The following is a 25,378-nucleotide window of genomic DNA, read 5'->3' on the forward strand; positions in this document are numbered from 1 at the left end:
TAGGTTAGTGCGTGAAGATAGCTTAGCAGCGTATAAGCGAAGTACCTACCGTGAAAAGGGGAAAATGCTAATTCCAAACTTCATGAATCAAGAACATAAATAGGGTCGAGGGGGCTTGACTTTCGATTTTCGCGATTCGGAGAAAACGAACGAGACGGGGAGAGAGGCAGAAAGAGGAAAACTTATTTCCCCGTCCATTACAGACTGATCGGAAAAAAGATGATATTTTTCCTTGTGAGGATATAACAACCCGGTCAAATTTGATTACCTGCACCGGAATTCAAGCGGGAGGGAAAATCAGGAAATTGGAAATGATAATGGAATAAGGATATTGCAAATGACAAGTTTGCTGGCGGAGAATGAAGCATGAATTCATCTTGATTTTTACGTGCGCAAAAGTTGGGAGAAAGTTCTCAGATGCCGGATTACACGAGCCCTAATTACGGCGAATTCAAGCCGTGCTCGATTGAGTTTGCAATTCTAATTTGACTAAAGACTCTCGCAACCGTTCCTCGAGACAAAGAGTAAATTCCAATACAAAAAGTTATTCACAACATTGATCCTGGCAAGGATTCGAACGGCACACTCCCAAACAAAATTATTTCTGTTTTTTTTCTGCGGTTGGAAAAAGTGAAGGAAGAATTTTTTCAATTTTAAAATCGTAAAAATTGCAATAATTGACATATTTCTAGATTTTTTCCTCAGCATATTGTAGAAAAGCAGCTATTCGCACATTGCCTCAACAACTCAAGCTTATCTCGATCTCTTTTGTTATTTCACTTGCATTATTGACTCTTTCGGCGTCCGTTTAGAATTAGCAACGAATTGAAGTAACATTTGAAAGATGAAAAGGTAGACGTCCAAATTTGAGTAACAGTGAATACCCAAGATCAGGTTCTTGTTCGTAAAAATAAAAAGAAAATAAAAAGAAGGGTGGAAGACCAATATCTTTCAACTTACAATTAGTTTGAAACCGACAAGTTACACAAATCTTCAAGTTCTCTGCAGAAAATATCCCGCAGCAACAAACTCAGCCTGCTTCTGTCAACAAAGTTGCGTAAGCCGTTTTGAAAGTGAAATCAGTTCTCTCAAGGTATGAAGCGAATTTTCATCAAGGAAATAGGATACTATCTGAGTTTAAAGATACTTAGATCAAAGATTATAAGGAAAATCGCAAAACTTCGAAACCAATTGGCTAATGGATATCAAAAAATACTTAGAATTAATCGAAAACTCGACCTGTCACTAATTCTGAATTCTAATTAAAAACAAACATCATATCAATTTTATCATTTCGTGTTATTTGAATAGCTGACAAAGTTTCGTTTACTCTTCAAGATGCTGAAAAATCGAAAGAAGAGTTGACGAACGAAAGAAAGAGAAAAACGAAAAAAAAAAATAATCAGAACGATAAAAATTCTTAAAGATCAAGCCACAGTCGTGGTCTGCAGACCAGAGTAAACGGATACGTAACGTAATATAGTTCGGAAAACCGCAAAAACAGCTCATGTACGCAAAAGCAGCGACGTACATAAGGCTGAAGCGAAAAGCGGGGGAGCCGAGTCGACGACCCGCCTTTTGACTAGATATTCAGTCACGGAACATAATGGCCCGGAAGAGCGAGTCGCCACTGCATGTATATGGTGCATGACATGCCATAGTACATAGGTAGATATGTATACGCCCATGTATATAACACATAACGCCATGATTCGCGCCTTTCGCCGTCTCATTGTCAGTCAAAGAGCCAAGAAGAGAAGAAGAGAAGGAGAGAAGGAGAGAGAGAGAGAGAGAGAGGGAGAGGAAAACTCAAGAACATCATCTGCACCCCTTCTCTTCTCTCCTCTAACATTTTCCTCCCTCTTCGTTTGACACAATTTTATACGTGCCGCATGCACTCGTTGCGTTACACCTCGTACACCTGTAACCTACATATATAGTATACTTAAATATGTATTTGCATGTGTGCTTGAAAGCTTCTCGAGCAGTGCCGAGGACGTGACGTACGTAGGTATCGACCTACCACCTACGCATCGCCTAGATATACCTACGGACGAATCTACGGTGAATCCAAAAGTTCTCTACACCCCCTTGTGCGCTTATATTTTAATCGCGTGTTGCACAGACCAGCGGCGCAGCTGTCTAGTGCAAAATTACATAACGCGTGAGTCGTATGCTGATGTTGATGATGCTGATGTTGCCGAGAGACTTGTCGTCTGGTTGAAATGAATATTATTTGAAAGTTAAACCTACGCGCGAAACCCGTTTCGACGTATTTTTTAAAAATAATTAAATTCAATTTCAACCATCGATCCACACGCAAGTATTTTTATAAGTAAAACTCTAATTTATGATATTCACGCAGGGTGTAGTGGGAGATAAATCATCCGTAGTAATTAGAGCTTAGATACTGCTTTTTCAGAGATAATAAGAAAAATCTGCGAAAGCTTATTTCAGTATTCGCGAGTGTGAATTCGTTTCTTTTTTTTTTTTTTTCTCGTACTTCGCACTCATCGACGTTTGTCTGTTTTATTTGCCAGATTTTTCGCCTGGCTATAACCGAAAATATTTCTTCGTATATTTTCAACACTCTTTGGTCTAAAATTAAACACCGACTTGGCATGATTTAATAGTAATTTCACGTTCCCGCTGTAGTTCGGCTAAGAATACACATTGTGAGTCGATTAGAAACAAAAAAAAAAAACATAAATAGAAAACAAAGAAAAACACACACACACATTCTCAAAAGTTACAGCGCAACTGATATCTAGATATTGGTAATGAAACAAGTCAGCGGCGAATCGGATTCCTCAAGAGTACAGCATAAAGAGAAAAAAATAAAATAAATTAAAGAAAAAAAACTGACATAGATCTTAGTTTAATTCAACGTTACAAAGAAACTCGCGACATTTAATTCAACATCTATTTTCTTAAATTTTATTTGTTTTCTTTTCCTCTCTTGTAATTCACTCGGCGTTTAACTTTGCAAACAGTGGCCGGCGATAAAAATAACGAAACAATTTCGGTTACTCGTCTGGTATATATATAATTAGTTGGATAAACATTTCTTCAGTCGAATCAGCGGTATAAATTGAAAAGAAAATTTATTCAATTGACGTTAGTTCACCAATTATTGTTCGTCGCGATTGAATGGAAGAAACATAATTCTTTTAATACGTATAACGTACACGAATACACGAGACAGAAATATATATATATATAACACTTGGCACTCGCGTCTTTCTATATAATTTTCACCTAATTCCTCGATGAGACTTTAAAATTTAATACGCCGGAAAAATTTGATCAAAACCCTACAGGACTAGGTCGGTGTGTTTATCATGACTAACTATGAAATTTTTTCATGTTCTTAGAGACTTAAATAATGAGCTGCGGAGAAGATATAGAAAATGGTCGTAAAAGTCGAGCGATTTCGATACGAACGGAATTTGCGAAATATATCGTAATAAAAAAAAAGTTGTCCAATTCTCGTAATTTGTGCAACAAGGAGATTCAGACGATCGAGGTTAGCTTCGTCTATTGTATCTATCGGTAGAACCTGATAAAGAATTTTTCACCCTTACAATGTTATTATTTTTACGTTATACCTTTTGTCCGCACAAAGAGAATTATGATACAGCAGCAGCAGCAGAGGTAACGTGATAATTAAAACTCAGGTGGAAAAAGTTTCTTGCTCCAAATCGCCCGGCAGCCAGACGCTATTTTGATAACGACCCTTTATTTTTGCTCTCCCTTTATCAGTCCCTAGGTTGAAATACCACCGGGCATTTCGGCCCTCGGTTGTACGGCTCAATTCCGCTCCGTTTTCCTCGTCTCTTCCCCTACATCAATTTATCCAATTAAACATTCGTAAACAACGATATTCCGTTGAGAGATAAACGACTCACTGCAATTCCCTATTGCCGAGCCTCTGGCCTTTGCTTCTCGATTCTCATCCGCGTTCTTTTACTGCCAACCCTTCGTTAATCTGCGGATGATTTATATCCACTCCCAATATCAAGGAATTAGGGTTGATGAAAAATTTCAACCATCCAAACGAACTACAGGGGTGACAATTATTTCTTTTCTCTCATCAATCTCAAAGTCCGATTTGATTTTATTGTAAAAACAACAAGCTCGTAGGTATATCATATTCTTAGCTTATTTTACATCAGCGTTTCCAAGTCCAGTTGCTCCGACTTACTTCATACTTGAAAAAAATAAATTCTGTAAAAATGTCGGTTTTGCACCCAGCGTTGACCCAAATTGAAAGGAGAGGCGAACTTGTTAGCGAAGCGTAGGTATATGTATATACATACATATATATATATATATATATATATATATATATATATATATATATATGTACATATTGTGTGTATATACGAGGGGAAGATCGCACCACCACCAGCAATACGCACCTATGTATTATTATACCTATCCGTTTCCGAGTCTCTGCAACGGTGTAGAAATATATCCTGCACTCGACTCAGTTTCCACGTTAGAATTCTATTTAAGAACCGGTGCGGAGTTGTCCCATAGGCGAACGCGTGTACTCGAACTATAATTACTCTTTTGTGCTCGTTGGTTGGCGGCAGCAGCCGCAGAGCGTGGATCGTCATCGTCTCATCCCCGTGGTTTCGGTGGAAATTTCAGGGCCCTTAATTCGGGTTGGAAATTAAGGGTTGCGGCACCCGCCTCTAGAAGACCCGAAAACGGGGGATGAAAAGCTTCGCGAGAGACTGCAGACTCGATTGAAGGGAAGAATTAAAAAGGCTGCGTCCAAACACGATGAAAAATAAAAATAAAAAATAACCAAGGAAAACTGTTTTTTCTTCGCAAGCATAGTTAAGTCTTCTGTAGAATTTGGTTTTTCTTTTCCTTTTTTTTTTGTTTTGTTTTTGTTTTTTTTTTAATTTTTAAACGGTACTCGCAAGTCCTCTGTAAATTCTTCTCTTCATTATTGTTAAGCCAGAGCGGAAATCTCCAGTTGAAAACAATTCAGCTAGCCGGTAAAAGTATACATATAAGTAGCGTTGTACACACATACGGCATTACACGGGATTCTAAAATGACCGATGATGTAGTCAGCGTCGCGAGATTGTAATAAATCACTGCATTTGCATATATTATTTAGGTTATATTTATACCACGATTTTCAATCTCTACGTTATTCCAAGATACACCCAAAGTACAGGTTATTGTTCGAGAGAGTCGACGCCGGTTCTACAAAAGATATTTTCTACGATATGGTTATCCTTATTAGGGCTGGGATGATTTTTTTATTAGACGCCCCCCAAATCAGCTCGAAATAATTAAAAAATGATTCACCAATTTTTTCTCAGATTTTTATCTCAACTTCAACCCCTTCCTCCAAGAGCGTAGATTTCCATATTTAAAATACACGTGTTTCGGCTATAACCTCAGTACTATATGTATTTTATTGTGAGAGTGATAATTTTGAAAAATATCTGTAACTGTGAGATACTATCTGATGAAAAATTCACATCATTATACCAGGCAATCTGGCCGAATTGCGTAACCTCTGAACCTGACTTTTATTTTCATTTAGAGGGTGTGCAGTTCGTCCAGATCGCCTGGTATAATGATCTGAATTTTTCATCAGATAGCAGCACCGATGCCCACGAAAATTTCGCAGTAACAGATTTTTTTTTAAAGTTATTACTCTTGCAATAAAATATATATATATATATATACCGAGAACATAACCGAAACACATGTATTTTAAATGGAAAAGTCCACCCTCTTACAGACAGGGGTTAGAGATGAGATAAAAACCTGAAAAAATTAGAAAATTCTTTTTTAATTATTTAGAGCCGATTTGGAGAACGTCTGATAAAAAATTCGTCCGAGCCCTAAATGAGAACCTCCCTAACCTACACGTATATGTCCATATAAGTGCAAAAATATTCCTACCACGTTTTCAAATTCTGATAGGTCAATATTTTGCCCTCTCTAATACTTGAATTTCTGCCGCACAGTTATTGAATTGCAGTGAGGAAGAAGTCTGCGTCAGTTTATGCGCTATCACTATTCATGGACTGTACCTATACTCTCCTCGGTGAATATTCTCTTTTGGCACAAGTGCGCCAATTATATAGTTTATTCAAATTTTACCAGTTATAGGTATCAAGTGTGCTCGAGTGAATCTGCAGCACGAATCTATTCCCAACTGTTAATCCATATAATACGTACAATTGAAAACGGTTCTATCGAGGACTCTCTGCAGTTGTAAATTCTTTTGAAATGTCCCGGAATTTTGTCAATATATAATATGCATATGATTACACGATTCTATCAAGAATCACTCGGAATCGCTTGGAATTACCAGATCGTAAATATTAAAAGAAATTTTGTTTTACATTGGATTAATCCCAAAAGATACATTGCCTGGCTTATCGTTAGTCAGCAAGTACTCATAAATTTTTCGGATTGTTAGAAATGTTCGAAGATCGGGAAAGCTTGAGTGAAAAATATCTTCTTCCTTGTCCTGTTCTATCCCAAATGCGTATCCTTTCAGAGTTAAGGTTGACGTCATAATTGACACGAAAGTCAGTATTCAATCATCAAAAATGTATAACGTATCGCTCGGTAAACAGATAAGAATAACCGGTGTATTATTATTACAGTGAAAAAAATAAACATTCGCATCATTTCTAAGAGAAATCACCCACAATATCCCTCAAGCAATCATTTCAATTTGGTTTTATTTTCTTTTTCCTTTTTCTTTTTTATTCTACCTCAAATTACGACCAGTCATAAATTTCGAGGTTGCAAATCACTCTTGAAGATTGGCAGGAAAAACAGACGATAGAATGAGAGAGAGAAAGAGAAAAAAAAAAAACTATGAAACGATTTACAACATGCTTTCAACTATATTGTCTATTTGATTTGTCGTGCCGTCAACTAACTAGAAAATATCCTCAGATTGATGATAGACGCCTTCGAATTTCACTTTCCGAGCTTTTTTGCAATGCTTTATATTCGCGAATAATACTCGCGATGAAATCGGGAACTTTTTATCCGAACTTCTATTATAATACCGCGGTTATAACGGGAGTAATTGTGGGAATTTAAGAACTAGGCGTGGGCGTCGAGTTAAAAGGGTATCTATAATACCGTAATGGCGGAGGGGTGGTATTATTCTCCTGTTAACAAGAATAATGTTTTTTTCTCTTCAAGTAAACTTTCAGCTTTCAAAAAGTTTCTCCAGTTACGCCGGAAGGCCGAGGGCGAAGCGGATAGCAACAACTGCTCCTGACTTATGGAAATTTATTTCACCGCAGGTATAATCACGCAAAAGATAAGCAGAAGATGCTGCAATTACTTGAATAACATCTTATACCGATTTGCTTCGAAATTCAGGAGCAAATATTGAATCTTAAAAATAAAAATTGAGAGGAGATAATGCGTCCAATGATTTGATAAGAAATTGTAAATTATTTCTTTTCTCTACTCTCTCTCTTTCTCTCTCTCTCTGTGTCTGTCCCCCGATTTTTTTTTTTTTTTGTGTATTTCGAAACGTGTCAAAGTGAATGGTTTTCCGCCTTGGTTTTTACATGGAAAAATGAAAACATTGTAATTCGCACGTAATAGATAAGAGGATAATCACGTAGGGATAGAATTGTTACTCGGTAACAAACCGATGGTACATTATTTTCCGATGAATCGTAACTGCTTATGACGCGAGACAAATATAGTAGACGGAAGTGCGTGTGGATCAGGAAGGGAAGTGACGACCCAATTACACGCGAATTAACATTCGAGCGTATGACATATCGTTGATTCAAAACGCACTCGACATAAATTCAACGTCGAACGTGCCTAAATATTATAACCACGTGTTCACTAAACCAAGCTGAATTCCCACGAACTATTTTCAGCTTCCGTAGTTAAGTATAAATTATCTGTAAAAATCGATGTTCGGTATATTCGCATTCGGTAAAAATATCGAATGAAAAAAAAAATAGAAAAGAAAAAAAAATCAAGAAGTATAGAAAGAAAAAGTGGAGGATGAAAACTCTGATTTGTTTCTGGGTTCTCGGTTTCTCTTATTGTCGACTTCGCTTCATTTCACGTTCAGAGTCAAGTTTAACCTTCACTAGGCGAGTTTAACTTGTCAAATTCGCCTTTCCTAAATCGGATTACGTCAAACGAGGCGCAATAATGTTGTCGCATTCTCCCCCAATTTGACAAGACATCGCAACGAAAAATAAGTCACAGCGTGATGAAAATGTTCCGGATTTATACTTTCGTATTTATCAAATGTCAATGAGAGAGCCTTTTTTCTCTTGGTGAAAATAATTGCGTTTTTCCAAGGTTAAAATCGACTCTGTAAATTGGTCCGCAGCGAAGCAACATTCAAGATGAATTTCGCTCATATTTTTTGCAAGAGTTGTTCTAACGAAGGGCAGACGATCACTGTCACATTGCGAGGGTCTGAAAACACTCGGTATAATAACAAGGGATATCGTTTTCGAGTAAAGATATTACAGACATTCAACTCCAGCACAAAAGCATGACTGCCGTGGTGAAAATGGGAGTGAAGTGAAGTGAATAATTTGTTCGCAAAAAACGCAGTATAAGTAGACTATTGTTAATGGAATAATAATATTTTTTCGAATAATTAAACGATACACGAACGACTCGCCTTGCAGGCATTGAATACCTGTACAATGCAGCTAGTGCAGCAATTGATTCCCGCACGTATCGTCGATATTTCTGCACAATAGCATGCAAAGTGAGAATCAGAGCAGCAGACTGCAGTTGACGTCGGTTTTACGCACACGTACATCTAAGTCCACGAAACTTTTGTTAGGTACATTGACACAAAAGTGTTATCAGCTGTTATTGCAGCCGCGTTTTTGCGGATCTCCGTGACGCATTGCGCCCTGCACATCGTGCGCAGCATCCGGGTTCATAGGAATAATAGAAAGGAAAGATGAAAGATGAATTTCGCAACTTACCAAGAGATAGGATATTCGCCTTCAATAACCAGAGGATCCACTTTATTCGATAAGAAAGTCCGTTTATTATCGCGGAAAATCTCGCGCCGCGAAGATGAAGGAAGTTCATCGTTTCGACCCGGCGACGACCGCACATCGCCATGACAATCAACGCACTGGGTGATCCAAATATTAATCCTGATTCAGCGCCGCGGTACCGCTTAGAATCTGGGGTTGCCCCTACTTATACTCGATAACAACGCAGCTACGCCCGCTTCATTCGTACCTAATTGCGACCTGCCGGATGTCGCTCTATTTGACGTCACGACGAAACGCTACGCGTCCCGACGCCAAGCCGTCTGCACGAAAGCTGCTACGCTTCTAATTGACGTCGCGATGTCTGAAAGGCGTTTCAATTACGTAGAACGACGGATAGCATCGAACTTGAGATTCATTTTTCCACTACCCTGTAATTACTATTGGTAAAAAAGTTTTTTCTGTATTTCATAGACGTGATTTGTATCATGTTGAAGTTAGTATAACGTTATCACAGCGATTCACGCTGAGAAAAAACCGATATTTCGCAATTTTGGAACTGATTGAAGTTCGGGAAACTGTAATAACAAAAAAACGCATTCATATTTCCAAATCTTAGTGCCTTAAAAATCATTGTTAACATAAGAAAATAATGATTTTTTCTCTACGTTTCATCACGATAACGACATTTACTTCAACCTCGTTCGTTCATCGCGTAGTGCAAATATGTTTACACCGCAGGAATGAAATGTGAAGTAGTAAAAGACCATTGTTTTGGGAAAAACAATTCCGTCTCAATTAAAGTTTTCTGAAATTCATTTCGGATCATCCAATCATCCGTCGTTTATTGATTATTCTTGAAATGCAACAGTCAGAATTTTTCGAGCGAAATGATTCGAATCGATCTTTTATATCTTTCGATTATTTGACTATTCAGATGCTAGAACCTTTCTTTAATTACAGAAAAATTTTGAGAAAGTAGAAACTCTGGTATAACTATGTTCCAACAGATTTAGTGAACGGTGAAGTATATGATAGTAGGTACGGACGCTGTTGGTCGGAAAAGTAATGCTGGCAGTGATCCAAATTCACCAATAAAGTGGATGCAACGAATTGGTGATCAGATTTCATTTTCGAGGGCTTCGGTTAGAAACTACTTAGAATATCTCATGTCGATCCAATTAATACGTTGTTTCACTCCTGTTTCAACTGAAAATCCGTATTTCTGTATATCTTGATCCCCCAAAAGTACCTCTGGTGCAAAAACCTTGCGCCGTAGGTACATTAAAGTGGAAACTACCAACAAAAATTCACTTCGCAACTTAGAAAGCATCAAAAATGACAAAATTTATTCAAATAAGTACCAGCAACAATACGTTTCGTACAAAAACAAAAAATAAGCGAGATCAAAATCCTTACTGCCAAGTACATAACTTCTTCGCAAAAATGTGAAATTAACACTAAAAATATGGAATTAGTTGTACTTGGCGGTACGATATTGATACAGGGCTTAAATGAAAGCTCTTAAAATCTAGAAACGTACAGAACTTGTAAAATGTCGAATTCCGGATAGGCCAAAGGCTTCTCTTCGCGGTAAAAGATAGTGTCTCGGTTAGAGCGTGTTTATTTTTATTTATTTTTCCAATAAGCTTGCCCCGATCGGATCCCGCCGATCTTGATACCTTCGTTTAATTTTACCCTATTGTTAAATCCCCTGCCGGAACACCTGCTAGCTAAGTATAATTTTAACTGGATTAATTTTGGTATAGTTACTCTGCTTCACTGGCGCGTAAGTTTGTTACATTAAATCGAGTTAATTGGCGTTCACCAAATCTGTATCACACCTTAACGACCTCTTCAACGCATCAATGATGACTAGCAATTATACCGTCAATGCCAAGTGTGACCTTGTCGTTATGCTCACTGTGCAGTGATGATATTATTGTACAAGTGATGCCAATTTAATTGCACGCGAATCTTTTACCCTCCCTCCCCCCCCCCCCCCCTCTTCCGGTTAATTTTCAAATGATCTTCTATTCGTTGAAATTTGAATTCTAAGTGACGTCTTTACCAGTTGAAAACTCGCGAGACGCGTGCGGGCGGCAACTTAAAAGGCAAGCGGAGTGCCGACGACGAGAAGCTTGGTGCAGCGGTCTTTTTAAGACAACAAGGGGTTCCTTGGACGTGGGTGGGGGAATTTTCTCAAGAGGTTAGTAATTAGAGCTACCAAACGTAATGGATCTTTACCCCACGTACCTACCGCAGCTCATAACGCTTTTGAGTTTTTAACAGCACACATCGTATAGATCAAGGAATTTTTTCACATCGTCGAGTAAAATTGCACGAGTCGTGCAAAGTAAATGTTGTTGTTTTTTGTTTTTGTTTTTATACAAGCCAATTTTTTTACTTTGAACTTACCCTACCGAACATTTTACTCTTCATTTTTTCGACGTGAATGTTCCGTAATTTTGTTTTCATAGTCAGAACCGAATTTCCGACGCAATTAGATGATGAAATATCGTTTTAACGAGTCGGCCAGGATTTATCGGCTTCTAAAATATCCGAAATAAAATGCGGGTTAATCGCAGGGTTGGTCAATAACGAATAACGATTCACTGCATATCATTACGACAATCTTTAAGAAGAGATAGGAGAGAAGATATCGAAGGTGGAAGTGCCTCTTACATTAACAATAAGTCGTATGTACTGGTGTAATGCAAGTATTGATTCGCAATACAGCGAACGTCGCGACGCGTTTGGTATTCATATACGGAAAAATTACAAGCGGATACTTTGAGTATAATGTAAGTAATACATCACGTTTATTTTAAGACTGCAGGATATACGATAAGTATTGGAGCAAAAAAGTAGATAGCACGAAAAGGAGCTGTCAGGAATCGATAAAGAAAAATAGAAAAGAGAGCGAGATGTAGTCGAGGCGTTATAGACTACACGTCACAGTTGGTTTGGCATCCGAACGAGCCTGCAAGAGATCTTGATACGCCAACAGATGTCGTCAAAGGGGGAGGTCAGCAACGTCGCTTAAGAAGAGAACCATATTTTTTTTTTACCCTGATAACGTTTAACGAGTTTCGCACGATACTAGCTCTCCTCCTCGTTAATTCATTTATCTTGATTATAGAAACGAGTGAGCCCAGCTGTAATTATAAAATCCACCCTCCGTTGTTCGATTTTCACCGCAGCAACGGTCCATCGTGCGAACCCCCCATCGTGGATTAAAGCCCTGCAAATCTCGTCAACAAATTACAACACGAAACAGTCAATTTCGAAGACCTGCGTAGTAAATTCGAGAATAAATTGGCTGAAAATCTTCCACAAAGCTGTGAAAACTCCAGGCGAGCATGGGATAAAATGAAACTGACATGCGAACTGCGTGAAAGTGATTGAAGTAATATGTCACTTGAGCACCTCAACTCAGTACCAAAAACGAAAGTCAAATGCATTTTACAACATTAACGAAATAGCGTTTTTCCTATATCTATTGAAAAATTTGATTGAGTTTCAGGGAAAGAGGGAAAGAGGGACAGATCGCGTTGAGACATTGATAAAATAATAAGCAATGTCTTACCTTGCGAGAAGTTCTTGACGTGCAACAAATCGTCGAAGGTCTTAATTGTTCGGGGGCTTCTCTATTCCATGATAAAAAGTTTGACTGTTGTCATGACAACCAAACACCACGATCACACTGCACTATGCATCGATCCGTATGGAAGGAGCACCTCCACCCCTGTGCGATCTCCCAGTCACCCTTAGGACGACGACGTTACTACGTCATTCACCAGCGCGTATTATCGCAGCCCCTTATATTCACACCGTCGTCGATTAACGCTCGGTTCTCCCGCTCCCCACTGAACTTACTTTCCTGTTATTCCCCGGGTCCCGTTCACCCTGATCCATCACTTCCTTAATCGGTCAGATTAAAAAAACGGTCATACCGTATCGTAAAACACTTGCGATCCTTCGCAATTTTTCGGCGTCGACGTTATAGAACGACGTAGAAGAACTGTTTCACTTTTTTCTTCCCGACGTATTCATACATCGAAAGTGAATTTCACCATCCTCGATTTTTCTTTACAGTTCCTGTTCCGAGGGGTTGGATAAGGATATTCTCTTTCAACCCTGCAGCTCGGGCGAGTTAATTACAGGTGAATATGAAACCAGACCAACAACCCCTAAAAAAAAGGTCGAGTCGACTCAAAAAGCGATCCGAATTCTCACCGAGGAAGAGGTAACACGCTCCTCAAACCCCGCTGGGATTAGACTAGCAAATAGTAATCGCGGAATAATAAATCGCGCGGCGATTCGAAACGTGCGGTTGTCCGGAGCGCGACCGCCTTCCGCGAGTCTTTCTGCTCGGAGATATTCTCGGCAACTGTCGACAACCGTCAGCCGGTGGCGCTGCTCAGACGCAAAGCAACAGCCCCCGCCCGGGCAACGCATGCGCCATCTGAGCCGCCGTCGCCCCGACGGTGGATTCACCCCATTCCATTCCTTCATCCCTTCGTCCCTTCGTCCCTTCCGCTCCCTTCGACCTCTTTTCCGCCACAACCCTTTACCGACCCAACGATCTCTCGTCGTTCCTTGCTCGTTTTTTGCCGCTTTGTCACCGTACGTTGAGACTCGATCTATTCAGGGTATGATCCGAGCGAACGTTTAATCAGAGAGCGAGAAACGTACAACGTGTTTCGTATACTGTTACAATTCTTACAATTATCTGTTTGCAGAACCATATTAACATGATATGCCGAATAATTTCGCGCTTAGGAAATATTCGGGAGCGCGTTTTTACGAGGCAGTTAGGTGTCTCGTATCATCGTTGTTATTACTCACCCTTCGTGGTCCGAAGTTTACATCCTACGTGATTGAAAATTCACGGGTTTCGTGTGGGGTGAGGGAACGTTTGCGTGGGCGTCATATCGCTCGGCTACTTTCCACATCGCTGGAAAATTTGTTTATTCACTTTAGGCGATGAAAGTACAAGCTTGCATTGTAACATACATGTATGTAAGTGAATTCGAATGATCGATATCGACTCGTTAATTTCATTCCAAGTCTTTATCAATCTGCAGTAAACTCTTACTACCGCAAGCTCTTACTACCCACGAGCCAAAGCTTTTCAGACACTGAAATTGACTGTTACAAAATATGTTGGGATTAGTTGACGCAGTGTCTGCATCAATTCGCTTAATCTTTTCATCAACGAACCGTCACGACTGGAGTAGTGAAGCATAGGAACTTCACGCAATCTATGATGAACACTGCCTGAGGCTATTTCCCTAATTCGTGAAAAGCTAACTGCATATATCTACGGAATTATTTTTCGAACACTCTACCAAACTTTTCAATAGATATTTGTGAAAGCGTTTTTAAGGTAGTGGTTGTCGAATTTTTTTTTCAAATATCTTGATATTTTCGTTACAATTAAGATGCAAGATAAGCGCATCAGTTATCCTTTCTCTTTGAAACTTTGCTTATAAATATGGAAAAAAATTTTCTTCTGCAATTGTTCAGTTTAATTATAAATATAGATGCAAAATTATTTATAGTAGTAACTACACTAATTTCTAAGATCGCCTGTATGATTGCTGTAACATTCATAACAAGATAGATAAATACATTTATTTACAGTTGAGTGCTTAATTATTTTTACACCAATAAACTTGTATCTTTTAATACAATTTGTGGAAACTGTACAACTTGTTCGATCCACTTGGCAGCAGTGAGCATCTGTTTTTCATGAAGAACTGGAGCCATAAGTTGCAAAGAAAGTGGAAGCCCGTTGCAAGACATCCTTACAGGAAAACTGACAGCGGGAACTCCAGCCATGTTTGCAGGCTGCGTGCAGACATCCTGGATTGAGCACTGAGTCTGATTATCCATGGAGGTGAATTCCCGATACCTTGGGGCATCGGTAAGCGTAGTGGGAGTGAGCAGCAAGTCGACATCAGAGTTCCAGACTTTTTCAAAGTCCTGGTAAATCAACCTGCGGACTTTCATGGCTCTGACAAAATAGTTTTCGTAATTTTCGGCCAATAAAAAGTAATTCCCTGTCAAAATCCTGCTTCTCACTACTTCGCTAAGCCCTTTGCACCTCGTCTCGGCATAAAGTTGTTCCGTAGACTCGTCCTGGTCTACCCTGAGTCCGAATTCAATGCCATCGTAACGAGCCATGTTGCTCGCAACCTCGCATTGATTCAGAACTGAGTAACAAACAATAGAGTGCTCTGTGTGGGGCATAGATACAGGAAATATTTTTGCTCCGCCCTCCTCCAAATGCTTAGATACATCAAGTAAGCATTTTTCAACTTCCGCATTCAGACCTGGTGGCTTGTACTGCTTTGGAATTCCTATTCTAAGGCCATCTACGTTTGGGCATTCCGGCAATTCGATTGGAGTGAATTCCTTCTTTAACGTTGTCGAGTCAAAATCGTCAGGCCCAGCTATGGCGTTCAGCACCAAGACCGCGTCGTCTATTTTTCTAGTAATTATTCCAGGCACATCCATCGAATTCACAAGTGGAATCAAACCGTGACGAGACACCAAGCCATAGGTTGGTTTCAGGCCAACAAGTCCGCAGTAAGATGCTGGATTTCGAGTCGAGCCTCCAGTGTCTGACCCTAGAGCGGCATAGCAGGACCCTGTGGCAACGGCGATGGCCGAACCTCCACTACTTCCCCCAGCGATGTGCCAGTTATCTGGAACATCGCTGGTACCCTTGTTGCTTGTTTCTGGCTCGGGGGAAGGGTGACAACAGTAATTGCTCATGAAGGTGGATTTCCACAAATTTTTTGACGGACCAAAGTACGAGTCTATTGTTCCAGAGCCCATGGCGAATTGATCGAGGTTAGTCTTACCGATCAAAACTGCTCCGACATTCTTTAAACGGCTGTATACCGTAGCGTCATATTCAGGAACAAAATTAGCCAGCATCAAAGATGCGCATGTCGTTGCTGTACCACTTGTGCAAAAGTTGTCCTTGATGGCTATTGGGATTCCATCGAGGGTACCTAGAGGCTGATTTTCGGCGTATCTAGCATCTGATTCCTGTGCCTGCAACTCTGCCGATTCTCCAGTCACACAAATATACGGGTTTAGCGGCTTCGATGCATTTGCCAGCTTCACCGCGGCTCTACAAATATCGGATGGCTTCAGTTCGCCGGCATTCAACTTGTTACTCACTTGTTTTATCGGTCGTGACAATATCTTATTCATTGTCCCCGTTTGTTTGTTACTTGTCAGGGTTAAGATTATGCATTACATAACCTCAACTTGTAGACAACGCCGGCATCTCGCGATCAACCATGAACTATGCTTTCAACAATTCGATATTCGATTCATGCATCTTTTAAATCACGAGTATCGTTGCTACACGGGTAATCTAGAACTAGGCGTACGAGGCGCGCTAAATTCAAAGAGAGAAAATTACGTTGGATCAAAGGTGTGTAGCAGGGAAACGAAGAACCCTGAATATAGAATTAGAATTCGATTTATTCATTCATCTAATTTTAGTCATGGAAAGCGTGAATATTTTCGACAAATAGACAAATCTCGACTATATCGAACACTAGCGCACTTATCGTAGAAAAGAATTTCTAGCGTAAACGATAAGGTATTTGGTTCCGATCTATTGACAATGAGTATATACGCGAATTTAACGGTGATACTTCAGGTGTAACAATAATTAAACTTTAATTCATACATGTATTACATGCAAAGCTGTTATCTTTTGTAGCGACCGGCGCTTTTGCGCGATTGCCTCGCGATATGTCAGAATACATACCTAAGTCTATGTCTAGTACGAACTTTCTATACAATAATATACACGAATCTCTTCCTCGAAGAATATCAAATAAATTTCTAAGGGCATGGAATTTTTGTTAATGTGCTTATCCATTGCAGTTATAAGGTTATCGAAAAAAAAGAAGAAAACCCATCGAAGGTGAACGCAGATATTGCGCCGGTTTTACATTAAACTCATCAATTGCATCAATAGCTCTGATTAAAAAAAGTATTCTTCGAAAATACGGAAAATGTTATCACTCGTACATCTCAAATTTAAAAATTACTCTTATACGTTAAACTAAGTCTTGAAGGTTCGGCTTTCTCACGGATATTCCGATATGAAATCACGAACAGAACTGCTATTACTACAGCACGAATCTATCTTGAAATGTCAATTTTTCCTAAGATAGATTCAATTCATCCATGTACTAGTCAATTTACGAATTACTCTCACATTACACTGTAGTTATACATAGTACATGAAGTTCTAAAAAGAGCTACCATTTCACGACTTAGAACGTATTATTCAATAATGTAAACAGAATGTAAAAGACTAGACTGAAAGTCAGAAATCAGTCGATTCACAATATCCCCTCTAAATAAATGCATCATTGTTTCCACAGTTTGACCATCTCCCGTGTTCATCAAAAAATCTCATAAAATATAATTTGCGCAGATCAACGGTAACTGTGCCAATGTCAAGTTTAACGAACAATATACATATTTTGTGCTCAATAATGTAAAGCTGACTTAATCCCATTATATCTTAATGATCATTCAAAGTTGTATACCAAAAATACCAAGCCTAGATAAATTTGGTTGTTATGTACGTACTATTACGTACGTAATCCTTTCAATATTAGTGTTAGCAAACTTAATTCGTTTGAACGATTATTCAAATAAGAAATTGTCATATTGAACCCCAGCTGCCTGTCTCCTATGCTTTTGGACATACTTCATCGAATGAACGGAAGCAGTCGATCTAAATGGTTTAATTTTAAACCTTCGCTATGTTTTCCACATTTAACACGATTTTGATGTTTGACACATAAATAAATCACGACAATTTCGCCCGCAAACATTAGATATGCATAACTATTCAAGTTTCTCAAATTCCTCTTTCAGCTTTCACAGAACAAATTGCAGGATATCATAATTTTTGCCATATCTTTACGGATACGAATAAAGACGTTAGACTAGCAGCCAAAACTATCTTACATGAAATTGAGGTCGACATCTCATGATACTTGCCACTGTTAGATAGGTTTTATCGTGAAACATATCTGGTAGTAATGTTTGTGGCTTGGAAGATCCCTCTTCATCAATAAATCGTATTCCTCTAAACTAATGTATGTAGATCCTCTTCATCTTCATCAGAAGTAGCAGAGGGTGGCAACATATGTCACATCTTGAATAGATGTGGAAATTCGTTACTGATTTCACGCACCAATTTTTGGTCAGATTTACTCTCAGGTAATTCTTCGCAAAATATCCTATAAGATTAAACAACAAATGAATTTTTGTTTGCGACTTTGTTGGTACTTTGTCAAAAAAATTTGCCTACTACCCCTCATCGACATTTTTCAAGCATAATATGAAAAAAATCATAGCGAAACGAGCTTCATTTAGAATACAGAAGGAACTGTAGTTCAATACAAACCTTGTGAAACATTTCAACACATCCTCACACCTATGACGATGTTCATTGTAGCTTTCAGTTCTCAACACTCTCCGGCACAGCTCCAAATACTGTCTGCGTTTCTATGGAACGAAATTTTCCACATCAGGTTACAATATAATTTTTTCATTTACCTGGAGTTGTTTGATAATATATATATATATATATATATATATATATATATATATATATATATATATATATATATATATATATATATATATATATGTATTTAAATTACCTTCACTCCTGGCGAGATATCAAACAACTGCCGTACAATAATGTCAATCAAGACTTTAATATCGTTGGTGTAAAACAAACTAGCAGTAACATCATTACTGAAGAGATCAACAAATAATTTTAGCACGGAATGTGGAGGAGCAGGTTGATGATCGAATATTCGTACCGGATCCTCTAGAATAATGGTGAATGCGAGAAGATATAATGGAATTTTTTCTTCTCCAAAGAAGGAGAAGCAATGGGTAAAATACAATTGCTACAGTAGATTCAATTTGGCGTGAAGCATCAGAATCTCACCTTCTCTATTAAGAAGCAGTAGAATTTTTTCTGTGAATGTTTTTGCCACAGTTCGCAGTTTCAATGCATTTAATACCATGTTTTCCGAAGTGGTGAATTGCAAATTATAGGACAAAACCAAGTTCAAAAATAAATCTGGTATTTGATCATCCATATCGGTATCAGGAGGATTTTCTATCAATTCTAATAGGAATGCTATAAAATCTGTTCCCAGCTGCTCTGTAATCACACAATTTTAAAGACATCGTAAGAAATTGAAACTCAGTGCAAATGAACACACAGCATGGAGTTTTCTTACCCAAATGAGTGACAGGCATTGGTTCACCCATTGAGAAGATCATAGTAAGCAACAGCGAAGAATAATTCAGCCTTGGTACGTTCCTTGGGTATGTTCTCATATCGCTATTTGAAAAATACACTATATAAATCAGTTGATTAGTATTCCGTTATACCTGTAGTGAGTATATGTGTAGTGGAAAGCACAATGAAATGATAATGTGTATTGACATAAGCAGGTTGATACTAATTTAAAAAAGATTGACACAGGATCATTAATATCACATTTTAGCACTAGACTGCATGAATATGTCACTTAATAAAATTGAGTACGGCGAAATTTCAACTTGGTAATATAATAGGACAATTTTTCTTTTCATACCTTGCTAATTCCATTGGCAAAACACTGTTCAGCATGATGGTGAGAACTACTGCATCCAAACTGCACATAACACCAAATGATTGTAGGAGTAGTTGCCTAATCGTCCATCTGGGTTCCATTTGATAGTATTGTATTAATGTTGTTACACCATTATATTGGTCCGATCTTAATGCATGTCGTGAAACATTTGCATCTGCATTTGTCTAAACAGTGATCAACAAAATTATTACAATGAGAATGTACAGTAAGAACGATTTATAAATACAAATTCCGATAACCCGCAGTGTATCACGTAACATTTTTGTGCCACTGCTTTAGTTACAAGTATATTTCAGGTGTTAAGGAACAAAAGCGTGTCAAATCAGTAATGTTGCTCTAACGACGGACTCTGGTGACTTGTCAATTTGAAACTTTTTCGAAGACTTTCATGACTCCGATTTGTTGGTTGCACGATCATCAAAAATACTGAGAGAACTGTGCTCCTTATAATCTTTCTCTGTTCTATTGATGAGCACTCATAGATATTGTTAAGATGTATTGTTTACTATCGATACTGAACAGAGATGTTATAAGATAATTAAGTTTACCAGAATGGATGTGAGCTCTTTGATGTATTCAACAATAACAGGTTCATCTTCATACAGCATCCAACTTCTCTGCTGAGAATCCTCCTTGCAGGAAGTAAGCTCTGTAAAAATGACTTTGAGCCTATTGGCATCGTGTGTTTCTTCAATACTCATTTTTGAAGCAATCAATGGTACTTGAAGCTGGTTCAACACTGCAGCAAAATAATGACTTATGCTAGCTGGTAAGAGTTCCTGCAGACCGGAAACAACCACAGCAACTGCAACCTTCGACATTTCGTGACTAAGTTGTGTATTTCGTCTCACTTGATCGAGCAGCTGATATGCAGCTTTTGAATTAATCTCACACGAAGTTGAGGAGCTGCTCTTTATTGGCGAGGAATTGCCTACAGTGTTCAGCGCACTTTGAGATGGACTTCTCTTCATTTGAATTGGTTCAGATTGGCTAGTATGAATTGTATCGGATATAGATTGCCTAGGTAGCTGTCTGCGCTGGTCGTTCACAGTCATCCGCCTGCATTGCGCGATTAGTTGGGCTTCTGCAGGATCGGCATCGTAATGAAGTGTAGATTGAGCAGTTGCATAGGACGTGTTGCTAGGAGCAGATCGAGCATCGCCATCCGGATTACTGTAGACTGTTTGATTAGTTGTATCTCTTCCTAAGGTGGAAGTTGAAAAAACTGGGGGCATGGGTGCTTGCTTTTTTACTTTTCTGCCGAGCTCTGCCTGTCTTTCCTTTTCCACAAGCCTCAGCAGCAGATCCTGTTTATCAGCTTGACCAGAGCTACCTTGTTGTTGAACTTCTTGCAGTTTCTCTATGCATTTTCTGAGGTAATCGATCAGAAATTGAGGCTCGACCTGCAAAGAGAATCGAGTATTAATGACTGTTGAAAAATAGAGAAATGCATGAATATTCAGAAGGTATCCAGTATCAGAAAAGGAAATACCTTGACCGTAGTGACGTAGTTAGATGGTATATAGCCAAGCTGCCCTAAGCTGTTCACAACCTGCCACCAATTCCTTTGCTTTGTGTTTGTTTGATATAGTATAAAATGTTCATTTTCGTGAAAGCTTAGAGTTTTAGCAAAGGTTGCCTTGAAATCGTAGAGTGCTTTTAGCATCTCATAATTTTCTGTGTACAAAAGAAAGAAAATTATTAGTACAAGCCGCCCGTTTTGAACATTTGGAATAATAAGTTGCAACGAGTTGGGCATTTGAGATTGTCTAACTAGCAAGGAAAACGTGAAAACCAACTGCGTAATCGAGCGTGATAATTTCAGTCAGATATATAAAGTGTTTCGTGTGCATCTCGTAGTTTTATTGAAGGGCTGGCTAACTAAGGGATGCGATCTTACCTAACCTGATGTAGTTGTCACCCATCATTTAAACACAAGATGTAAATCGCGAATTAAAATGATTTCGTTGAATTTCGTAAGCGATACAAAAAAAAAAAAAAGATGCAGGTATAAAGTACAGACTGGTTGACGAAAACGTCAGAACAGATGGTGATTGCTTTTCACTTTCATTCACTCTGCTCGAGTTATCATTCTTTTTTTCAACAAGAAACACATAACCTGTTTGTTTACGAAACGCAACCCACTCAGGCGCCCACCAAACCCACCGACATACTATATGCCGATGAACAAACCAGCAGCAGAGACGACGAATCACGAATCAACTTGCACTGATTTACATTGCCACGGAAAAAGTCGAAGGAAAGAAATGAAACTCTGCCTCAATACCGCGTTGACTGAGGATATCGACGAATGCTGTGCATGAGTCAATGCATGAAACGAAGAGCGTTTCTTCGGTCAACGGAATAGTCAATGGATAAGCGCCACGCGGTATTCGGCATACCTGTAGAAGCTGTTGATAAGCTTACGTGCATACATATTATAGAGAAAAATAACAATCCATACCGAATTTTAGACTAATGGCTGCAACGGTAGACCGTGTCTCAAGCCATGAAGAATCCGCGGATGAGATAGAAGCAGAGGAACTAGAGGAAACACTGAGAAAAAGAAAAAAATTAGAACTTGAACTCGGAGAGGTTAAGTACAACAAGAAGTTTACCGCTCCTCTGAAAAAGAAACGCAAAAATGATTACGACCCGGTAGAAGAAGCCAGGTAAATAAAGTTGAACTACGATCTTTCACTTACGAATCGATATTTTATCACATCCCAATAATTTTCAGGCTTGAAAGGCTCGTATTCGGTGACCATACCGACGTTATTAGCAACCTTCTGCAAAATGAGCACAATGATTCTAAATCACAGACGACACCCTTGGCTAAGGTTTCAACCCCCAGTAATGAGGCGGACGATTCTGATGACAATGAAGACACTGATGACTCTGAGTCGGATAAATCGGGTTCGGAAGATACAGAGCAAGGTACAGATGCTGATTCAGGAGTTGAAGATGAAGAGTTGAAGACTGAAAAACAAGTGGCATGGGTAGACGATGATGACGAAGAAAACCTCTCGTAAGCAACAGACGATAATCCGTCAAGTGTTGAAAACAGAATAAAATTTATGTGAAATACATGTGGATTCGTTTACTCAACAGCGTTGAAGAAACCCTGCGATTACAAGGGCGCAGACTGTCTGTGCAGCGGCCTGAAAAACAATACAAAGAACTGCTGCGAAACCGGTATCAACAACTTGTTGGCACTCCTAAGTGGGCTGAAATTGGTGCAAAAAAAGAACCTGGATCCGAAGAGGATTCGGAAGACGAAATATTGCGGGTACTGTTTTCATCTTATCAATCATATTATAACCATTGATGATTAATTGAATGTTGAAATATTTAGTCTTTTGAGTAGTTGTAGTATTGAAGTTTTCCTTCCATTTTCTCTACAGCATAGCAGTCATTTGATAACACCAAAACCTAAGAATTTAGCACAAGGAACAATCGAATTGAAAGCTCTAAAAAATATAAATCAAGAAACTCGATCCGAGGGGCCTGTAATAACAAGTCTTCAATTCCATCCAACCTCTACAGTGGCGTTAGTTGCTGGATTATCTGGAACACTGTCAATATTTCAAGTAAGTCGAGAGTAAGTCATTTTTAAAAAAAATTGTAAGGAATCCTAATATCTGCAACCAGAGTAATAAGGAAAACTTGCTATAATTTAATTTTTTACTTCGTCAGATTGATGGCAAACAGAATACAAAACTGCATAGTATGCAGTATCGAAGATTTCCGATAAATACAGCCAGGTTTACAAAAGAGGGATCAGAAATAGTGGTAGGCTCACAACGACATGCTCATTGTCACACCTACGATTTATTGGCTGGAAAAACATACAGGGTACCACTACCACATGGCATGACTAATATGAAGGTACGCAGAAGATAATTGCAAATTTGCTGGATTCAGGACAAAATCTAATTCCGTCCGGGCAATGTTAATTACAGAACTTTGAAGTATCTCCAGACGAGAAATTCATCGCCGTATGCGGAAGAATGGGTAATATATACATCCTGACTAACAAAACCAAAGAACTTGTAAGCACTTTGAAGATGAATGATCAGTGTAACACTTTGGCATTCTCTCCTGATAGTAGGAAACTTTTTACACATGGTGGTAAGTTGCGTGTTTCTGAAGTTACAATCAATTTAAATTCGTACGGAGCTAATCCAAGATATATTCTTCTCCTATACCTACTTAGAAGGAGGCGAAATGTACGTATGGGACATGAACGAACGGACCTGTATACACCGAGCCATAGATGATGGTTGCCTATCCGGATCTAGAATTGCAGTTTCACCCAGTGGGCAATATTTAGCCACTGGAAGTAAACAGGGAGTAGTGAACGTCTATGACACAAGTACAGTCTTAGACAGAACCAATCCGACCCCATTGAAAATAGTCCTAAACCTTGTCACTTCGATAACAAGTTTGAAATTTAATCCTACATCGGAGATTCTTTCAATGGCATCAGACGAGACGGAAAATGCATTTAAAATGATGCACCTACCATCAGCTACGATATTCTCAAATTTTCCAACATTTCGAACAAAATTTTTTAAACCCATAGCCGTAGATTTTTCTCCCAGCAGCGGGTACTTGGGAATTTCAAATAACAAAGGCAACGCCTATTTGTATCGGTTAAAACACTACGGTAACTATTAGTTACTACCTACCGATAGTACTGCTGCATATTCAATCAACTACTCTAACATAAATTTACGAGTGACATCGGTTATTAGTTATCCATAATTACCTATTGTACAAAATAAAACATCTTATGATGACTAAACGATGTAATTCGAATTATGTATATAGTTTCACAATGATTCATGAATATAATATGTAGCCATAAAAAGCTGCATTAACTTTTTGATTACCCCGTTGACGTAGACGTTCAAATATTAATATTTTATTACTTTTTTTTTTTTATCAAGTTACGCAAATGGTTTCACCTTTCCTTGTTCGAAACACTTCACAAACCTGCATTATCGAATCGAAACGAATATTTGTAAATGATTTATAATGCAAATCAAAGAAAAGGGGCAGGTTAATTCAAGTGAAATACAGCTTTGTTTTTTATCTATTACGAAAAATGACTGTGGGATCCCAATAGTGCAAAGTATTCGACTTAATTCTAACAGAACTTGCGTTCGATAACTCTTTAATAGCAAAGTACATTAGACGGAAAATGCATTTAAGCTCATCGGCTATGATATATTCACATTTTTTAACATTTTGAACAAAATTTGATATGCCTATAGCTGGAAATTTCGCGATAGCGACGGGTACTAGGAAATTTCAAAAAACAAAAGCAGTGCTTGTTTCACCTGCTAAAATACTACGGCACACGTCGAACTCAAAGAAAGAGGTGTGTTGTAGGAGTTCTAGGAACACCATGTATACTGACACAATGCATTACGGTAATTATAGGTTACTATCTACAGATAGTAACACTGCACATTTAATCAATTACAATGGTTCATTTCTACGATCAACCTCTGCAAGTATACAGCCATTAGATCCTAGTGTATCCCAGGAGTGCAGTATTCTTCATAAATAACAATACATACAACTTGCGAATAAAACAAGAAAGTGGTGAAAAATTTCAACGTATTTTATAATACTTATACTGATTAAAACTAT

General features: G+C 38.5%; 4 protein-coding genes across 14 annotated transcripts in view; 1 reads left to right on the plus strand and 3 right to left on the minus strand.

Annotated features, from left to right (window-relative positions):
- Positions 1-12,935, minus strand: part of LOC124405264 (kazrin-like) — a 76,509-nt gene extending 63,574 nt beyond the window's left edge. For 7 of the 10 annotated variants that reach the window (XM_046880023.1, XM_046880020.1, XM_046880019.1 and 4 more), the window contains exon 1: positions 8,988-9,148. In XM_046880023.1, coding sequence (XP_046735979.1) covers positions 8,988-9,129 — 142 coding nt within the window. In that variant the 5' untranslated portion in view covers positions 9,130-9,148. Of the gene's footprint in view, positions 1-8,987; positions 9,150-12,591 lie in introns of those variants that run through there. The other 3 variants (XM_046880024.1, XM_046880015.1, XM_046880025.1) reach the window with 3 other exon arrangements.
- A 1,685-nt stretch (positions 12,936-14,620) lies between these two features.
- LOC124405072 (glutamyl-tRNA(Gln) amidotransferase subunit A, mitochondrial) lies at positions 14,621-16,402 on the minus strand. The gene has a single exon (XM_046879657.1). It carries the CDS (start codon positions 16,233-16,235, stop codon positions 14,670-14,672), a length of 1,566 nt encoding a protein of 521 aa, XP_046735613.1. The 5' UTR covers positions 16,236-16,402; the 3' UTR covers positions 14,621-14,669.
- A 288-nt stretch (positions 16,403-16,690) lies between these two features.
- Positions 16,691-21,886, minus strand: LOC124405070 (NCK-interacting protein with SH3 domain). 2 transcript variants are annotated; one of them, XM_046879654.1, is made up of 9 exons: positions 21,618-21,886; positions 21,210-21,394; positions 20,266-21,120; positions 19,679-19,881; positions 19,319-19,422; positions 19,021-19,239; positions 18,725-18,897; positions 18,466-18,566; positions 16,691-18,298 (listed from the first exon to the last, which is right to left on the minus strand). In XM_046879654.1, exons 1-9 carry the CDS (start codon positions 21,643-21,645, stop codon positions 18,208-18,210), a joined length of 1,959 nt encoding a protein of 652 aa, XP_046735610.1. In that variant the 5' UTR covers positions 21,646-21,886; the 3' UTR covers positions 16,691-18,207. The 2 variants fall into 2 exon arrangements, with proteins under 2 accessions (XP_046735610.1, XP_046735611.1); XM_046879655.1 differs by lacking the exon at positions 19,021-19,239 and having other exon boundaries at positions 18,725-18,732.
- A 212-nt stretch (positions 21,887-22,098) lies between these two features.
- Positions 22,099-24,607, plus strand: LOC124405071 (U3 small nucleolar RNA-associated protein 18 homolog). Its single transcript, XM_046879656.1, has 7 exons — positions 22,099-22,389; positions 22,458-22,745; positions 22,829-23,006; positions 23,122-23,307; positions 23,414-23,605; positions 23,680-23,848; positions 23,934-24,607. The coding sequence occupies exons 1-7, from the start codon at positions 22,196-22,198 to the stop codon at positions 24,395-24,397; spliced, it is 1,671 nt and encodes a 556-aa protein (XP_046735612.1). The 5' UTR covers positions 22,099-22,195; the 3' UTR covers positions 24,398-24,607.
- Positions 24,608-25,378: the final 771 nt, after the last annotated feature.

Source organism: Diprion similis, chromosome 4, assembly GCF_021155765.1.
Source record: "Diprion similis isolate iyDipSimi1 chromosome 4, iyDipSimi1.1, whole genome shotgun sequence".
Taxonomy (NCBI): Eukaryota; Metazoa; Arthropoda; class Insecta; order Hymenoptera; family Diprionidae; genus Diprion; species Diprion similis.

Excerpts from the sequence above, each read along its gene's own strand:
- LOC124405072 (XM_046879657.1), bottom strand. The coding sequence starts at position 16,235 with ATGAATAAGATATTGTCACGACCGATAAAACAAGTGAGTAACAAGTTG.
- LOC124405071 (XM_046879656.1), top strand. The coding sequence starts at position 22,196 with ATGGCTGCAACGGTAGACCGTGTCTCAAGCCATGAAGAATCCGCGGAT. Across the intron at positions 23,007-23,121 it reads CGGAAGACGAAATATTGCGG|CATAGCAGTCATTTGATAAC; the intron begins GTACTGTTTTCA and ends TTTTCTCTACAG. Across the intron at positions 23,308-23,413 it reads GAACACTGTCAATATTTCAA|ATTGATGGCAAACAGAATAC; the intron begins GTAAGTCGAGAG and ends TTACTTCGTCAG.
- LOC124405070 (XM_046879654.1), bottom strand. The coding sequence starts at position 21,645 with ATGATGGGTGACAACTACATCAGGTTAG. Across the intron at positions 19,423-19,678 it reads TTGCCAATGGAATTAGCAAG|CGATATGAGAACATACCCAA; the intron begins GTATGAAAAGAA and ends TTTTTCAAATAG. Across the intron at positions 18,898-19,020 it reads ACTGCTTCTTAATAGAGAAG|AGGATCCGGTACGAATATTC; the intron begins GTGAGATTCTGA and ends CCATTATTCTAG.